General features: G+C 37.5%; 1 protein-coding gene across 1 annotated transcript in view; it reads right to left on the bottom strand.

Moving 5' to 3' along the window:
* The window catches only part of LOC126175339 (protein RER1), a 72,219-nt gene that overhangs the window by 44,113 nt on the left and 21,149 nt on the right, over window positions 1–6,957 (bottom strand). The window contains exon 3 of the mRNA XM_049922060.1: window positions 5,130–5,234. Within this exon, the coding sequence (XP_049778017.1) occupies window positions 5,130–5,234 (105 nt within the window). The remainder of the gene's footprint in view (window positions 1–5,129; window positions 5,235–6,957) is intronic.

Genomic DNA, 6,957 nt, shown 5'->3' with positions numbered 1-6,957 from the left:
GGTGAGTAGCAGTTGATGGCATGGAACAGGAAAAAGAGGTACCAGTTAATGCACATGTAGACTAGTCATTAATGAGCAATTCTATATTCTACAGACGGTACTGAGGCAAGATGTTTAGTGCTCATCCTTTATAGGACGAACTCCACTGTGCTCCTGATTTGGCAAATTTATTTTATTTAAGTTTGTGGCTGGCTGCACTTCCTGTTGCCGCAGTGGTCAGTTACTTAAGGGAGATAAGTGCTTCATCTGCCTGTGAATTGTGTAAACTTTGTTGTGTGTGTATTTTAATTGTTTGTGATTTGTATTTTCGGAGGTGGCCAGTGTTACAGCTATTGTCATCAATCTGCCGCACAGATTCGATCAGAGTCTGTGCACATCTCCATGTTTCAAAACTAGTGCACTGCATTTTATACTATATGAGCCAGTAAATCTGTTTTATTTCTAAAGATTGTAAAAAGAAGATTAACATTAACACATGTCATCTTCTGTTTGGCTTAATGTTGCCTACCACAACACTCCCTCTGTGCCTACATATTCTTCTTCGACTAGCACTTACACATCCTCAACTACTTGTTGGATATATTCCAGTCACTTTCTTTCCTTACAGTTCTTGATCTCTACAGCTTCTTTCAGTAACATTTAAGTTACTATCTGATATCTCAACATTTCCTAACATCCCATCATTTTCTAGTCAGTTTTCTATCAAGTATCCCTTGCCTTGCTCATTCCGCAAAGAGCCACCCAATTTCTTATTGTTCCACAAAATTTCCTGCATCCTTTGCCCATTTTCTGCACTCATTACATTGTTTATTATATTTTACATTTTGTGTAATTCTTTACTTTTGCTGAGATAATGTCATTAGCGAATCTTCTCATTAACAGCCTTTTACCCTTATTTTAATTGCACTCCTGAATCTTTCTTTTATTTCCGTGTGTGTGTGTGTGTGTGTGTGTGTGTGTGTGTGTGTGTGTGTGTGTGGTGTTAAAAAATAGCATTTGGTTAGGCACCATCAGGTCATGTGAAACTGTCAAACAAAATTCCTTGTGCTGCCTAGCAAAGTTCTTTGGCAGCTGGCATAAGAAACTTCATCTGACAGTTTTATATAATCTGATGACACCTAACCCTGGTTTAAATAAAAATAACTTTGCAACTGTGACTATTTTATTTACAATATTTAAGCCTTTGGTCAGAACAGTATTAAAATAGAGAACACACACACACACACACACACACACACACACACACACACACACACACACACACACACTGCTATTGTATCTAATCACTGAGCCGAACTGCAGACAGCAACTCTTTCTGAATTTTCTTTTCCATTCTTCTGCATACTCCATTTGTCAGGAAAATTCCAGAACAAGTTTTCTAAAAAAACAGAAAATCACTCAAACCAAGTAATGATCCTAGCCACTATCAAAGTAGTCCCCTTCACTATCTATACACAGTTGCCAACATTTGTGCAGAGCTTAGATACAAGCAGGGAAATTTTCTAAAACAATGTTTGTAAGCTCATTTGTCACAGTCCATTGGATGTCTGTGATATCCTACACTCATGGAAAGAAGAGAAGATAAGGCGAGAGGTCAGGCATTAAGTTTGTATTTCTGTAAATCTTTGAGTCAAATCTTATGACAAACATCATGATTCAAATTAAGTTCTTCTGGTTCCGCATGCACAGTTACATGACTGTCTTCCTGCAGCAACGACCTTTCACACTTCACATTTGCATTAGTATGTGCTGTAGATGGGCGACCAAATCTGGGATCACCTTGTACTGAATCTCTGCATTTACAAAGCCTTTTATGCCACTCAAAAACACGACTTAATGTGATGTCCATTCTTTGATCACATTGACATTTCATATGTGTCACCATAACTAATGCACCAAGAACCCAAACAGCATGTTGCTCAACACAGCCCTGCCAACTAGTGATTTTATGTGGAAACATGGCCAAGGTCATTTCAGGGACGCACCCATGTCACATAACAAAAAAACATTTTTTCCTTTATGGTAATGCAAACTCAGAAATACAAGCCTGTCCTGGAACTTTTCTGACAAATGGAGTTTTATCCTTGTCAGAAACTTAAATACATGAGCTATTAAGATGGTCATTCAACTGATCTTACTTTTATTTGCTTCTGATGTCTTCAGGACGGTGCAGATGATATTCTTCCAAAGATCCAATAGTATGTCTCCAGTCTCAAATTATACACACTAACTTGAATGACTGTTTGGTCATCACTTCTCACAATAATTTTAACAATTAACAAAGGAAAGGAATGTTATCTATGCCTTCTGCCTTATTTGCCTGTTTTCTAAGTCTCTTTCAGAGTCTGAGTCTAACAATGGGTCCCCTTGTCTTCCAAATCAACACACAATTTTTCCTCTATCACATGAGCACATATGTTCCACCTACTCACATAGGTCCTCAATGTACTCTTTCCAACTATCAACTCTTTCCTCTGTGTTGACCACTGAGATTTCTTCTACCACTCTTAATCTTGATGTCCTTGCTTTTAATATCAACAAAAGTTATTTTGACTTGTCCTGGATCTGACATGATGGTCTTTTTCGATGTCTTCATATTTTTCCTGCAGCCATTTCCCTTTAGTTTCCCTGAATTTTCTTTTCATTTCATTCATAAGTATCTTGTATTGAAGTACCAATTTCCTCAGCATTATTATATTTAGAACGAAATTCTCTCTCTGCAGTGGAGTGTCCACTGGTATGAAACTTCCTGACAGATTGAACCGTGTGCCAGACCAAGACTCGCACTCGGGACCTTTAACTTTTGCGGACAAGTGCTCTAACAACTGGGCTACCCAAACACGACTCACGACACATCCTCACAGCTTTACTTCCACCAGTACCTCATCTCCTACCAAATTTCACAGAACGGGTCATGAGTTATGCTCGGGTAGCTCAGTTGGTGGAGCGTTTGCCTGTGGAAGGCAAAGGTCCCAAGTTCAAGTCTCAATCTGGCACACAGTTTTAATCTGCCAGGAAGTTTCAATATGTAGTTTTTTTAGTCATCAACTGAAATTTCTCGCATCATCCAAGATTTCCTCATAATTATCTTACTTATATCTTCATTTGTCTCTACATTTATCTAACTACTGTGATTGCTATTTAACTGATGTGCTTACAGTGATATTCATTATAGCAATAGCTACAGTCTCCAGTCACAAATGCACACAACGGCTGGGAGAGAGGTGTGCTGACTACCTGCCCCTCCATGTCCACAGCCAGTGACGCTATTGGCTGAGGATTTAGTATCTACGGTCACAAAGAACTTCAAACGCATATCATCATTCCTCAACAAGTTGTTTCCTTACATGCAACTCTTCCCGACTATTCCCTTGAACACCGACCTATTCTTCACAATCATTGACTCACGATTCCGGCCTATATCTACTACTACTGTGACCAATTTACAGTCCCGAATCCAATTTTGGAGTCTTTACCTCACTGATGTAAAGCTAATGGCGTCTTCTGGTGTTTCCAGCCCTTTTCCAAATACATCATCTTTTGTGATTTTTGAACAGTGTTAATTGCTCTTACTTGCTGAAATTAATTGCAGAATTCCAAGGGTCTTTTCCTTTCTCATTTTTATCAACTAGCTCATATTCTCAGCTCTCTGTACTCCATTCTTTTCCCTACTCTAGTGTTCCAATCCCTTGTAATTATTAGAATTGTCTCCCTTTATATACCCAGTTACCCGTTCAATGCTCCCTCAGCAATCCATTTCCAGAGATCCAAATGAGGGACTAATCCAGAATTCTTTTCCGATTTCATGATCAACATGACACTTTAATTATACACATTTCCCATGGTACAAATTATGGTCTTTAATATAGTTGTTTCCAGTGGACACTGCATCCTTATGGCATTAATCATTGCTGATTCTTTCAACTTTAGTGGCCATTTCCCGCCCCAAAAGCAAGTGCATGCTCTGAATCACTAGCTGCTTCCCTGCTTCCTTGATGAGACCATTGGCAGAACAAGAGTAAATCGCTGTACCTTGAAGTCTTCAGCCAAATTTGCTGCTTTTCTTACTGAAAATCTTGGCAGTGGGTCTGATCGAACCTGGGGCACAAGACGTTTTGATTAGTAGAAAGATATTATCCGTTGACTTAATTTTATTCCCACTTTGTAACCAACTAATTCGGGGGTTAAAATTTCCTTCAGCATCTGGAAGGACACACATACAATTTAATAATGGTGAGTGTTCTGACAGGCACATGGTAAATTTCAACAAATCTGGAAGTTTCTATTAGATTTTGCTAGTTGCTCTAAGTCAATACACAGACACAGAGTTCAACTGCCATGAATATGGTGGAAGTATGTTGTTATCTAATAACAACTTCACAAGCCTGCCTGAAGCTTTCAGAAGTACAGAAATCCCATTTAAATTAATCTATTGTTTCAACTGTACGACACAAATCAGAAACTGATGAAATGTACACCCATACAATTCTGTGTGTCATTGCTGTAAACAGTTATCCAAATGTGCATTCTCATCATTATGAAATGACAATGCTACCTGCCACAATTATCACTGAAAGATTTGTAACAATTTTGAACTTATGTTCCTTCCGTTCATACTGTGAAAATAAGGTTGGTCACATATCTTTGAAATTCCTTCAATGAAACATTTTACAGAGATCAATAACACCCAAATATAGCATTGAACTTATACACCAACATTTTAACAGCCTAAAACATTAACTATTACATCCAAAAATTAAAGACATTGTGTTACAGGTCAGTGAATACATTTACCCTCAGTACATTTAAATACACAGCAACCAAGAAACACTTTTTGTAGATTTGCTGACAGATACCTACTGAAGAAATTATGATCAGTGAGAACTGGTATAACTCACTACATTACTGAGACTTTTTAATGGGCAGTTTTTGTATAATTACTTGAATAACAAGTACAAACTTTTAAGGAGAAGCATAATCTAATTCTATTTAATGAACTGCCACACACTGGAAATTGTATGTTCAGCCATCATAACGGGTCATTTTAAAATCTGCTGAGACCACAAGAAGTATTTCAAAATCGCTCACCATCTATACAAAACTTAGAGGAATGTTCTAATGAAACATACCTGTAATACAAATATTCGAGTTAAAAAACCCAGTATGAGAAGAACTGCAAATATCCACCTCGCTGTTGTGTAAGGTGTAACATCATCTAAAAATTTTTGGTACCTCTGAAAAATAGAAAAATGAGCACTTAGAACAAATACATAGAAGAATAGTTTAAAAAGACATTAGTATAAAAATGAACTTTTTTATGTACCATAATTTATTTAATTTTAGTAACCTAGTCCTTTATTATGAAGATGCATGCTAAATCAAAGATAATTCTATCACTATCTGTGACTCAAATTCACACTAAATGAATAAGATCTTTTGGCCCAATTCTATAAATAAAAGCACAGTGAGAAGCCAAAAAATCTAACCCATGTAACCACTTATTTTCTTTAATAGACGTTCCACTTACAGGAATCAATGCTATACTCTTTACTCTACAAAAGAAACTCCAATGCAAAAAAATACTAAAACAAAGTTGGAAAGATGTCCTGTGCGACATCTCAGACAAGTGTGATCATCATCTCGGCATTTGCCGTGTGATTCACAGAGAAAATATTATGTTCCTGCCATATGTAAAACCTTCCACAGATATTCTCTGAAGAGGATACGGTTTGAAGCAAATAACTGTACAGTTTTGTTTGCATGAATTTTTGAAAATTTCATGTTCCTCTGTGTTCACCCTGTACAGAAATTCCTGGTAAAAAAGATTCTAGTTTGAAGTTTCAAGTTGTTCTATCCATTTGTCATCAGTCTTAGCCAGTATTTCTTCAAAATTCAAAAAAATTTTTAGAGTAAATCCTAATGTCACGCATGGCTGCTATTCTCCCCATGACTTCTGTACAAAAGCCACTAGTGTGAAGGTTCTCAATGGATTAAGCAGTCTTTTAACTATAGGGGACCTTTTGTTCACTTTGAACAAATATAACAGCTGCTTTAGCCATAATTTTTTCACATTCAGCAGGCTAACTGTGAAAATTATGAATAATTTAAAATTAACTGAAGTATTATGAATTGTGGCCTTCAAAGAAGCTCAACACATGTTTAGGAGAAAAGGTTTCAGACCTATTTAGAGCATCTTGTTTGTAGACTACAGCAAGAGAAAAAACTGCCTGACGCTACAAGTACCTGCCTCACAACAAATGATCAGGCATTTTGTTTCAGTTTTTTGTACCAAGGTCTTACTGAGCCATAAGAAACCAATTCTACATATACATCTACACGACAAATCTGCAATTCACACTAAAGTGCTTGGCAGGAGGTACATCGAACCACTGTCAGGCTATCTCTACAGTTCCACTCTTAAATAGCTAGTTGGAGGAGGGGGCGGGGGGGCGGGGGGGGGGGGGTGGCGGCACAACTTAAATCTTTTAAGTACGAGCTTTGAATTCTCATTTTACTACAATAGTCATTTCTCCATATTTACGCGGGAGTCAAAAATATTTTCCCATTTGGAGGAGAATATTAAGTTTTATGTCTCAGACAAACCATGTACACAGTCAATCTATGAACTTTCCTACTACTTATATAATTTTTCCACCACGCCTATGTTGGTAAAATTCCTTGCAATAAAGCTGCTCTGGTCTCCCAAAGACAGAGAGAATGCTTTCTGGGTCCTTCAGAATCTCTAAGTGTGGGTATTGCAGCCGTTCTTTCACAGAGCCTAAAAGACATTAATTTAGGGTGGAGAGAATATCCCACCCAAATGTCCTGATTTCCTCCACAGTGACATATGCAGTGTAAGGTTGCATGTTGTCACAACATTGACATTCCATTAAGACTGAAGAAAATAAACCAGATTGAAAGTCCCTGGGGCCCCAAAGATTCCACCTATAACTTTCC

Source organism: Schistocerca cancellata, chromosome 3 (assembly GCF_023864275.1).
Source record: "Schistocerca cancellata isolate TAMUIC-IGC-003103 chromosome 3, iqSchCanc2.1, whole genome shotgun sequence".
NCBI classification, from domain to species: Eukaryota; Metazoa; Arthropoda; class Insecta; order Orthoptera; family Acrididae; genus Schistocerca; species Schistocerca cancellata.
This window is presented reverse-complemented; position numbering and strand designations above follow the sequence as displayed.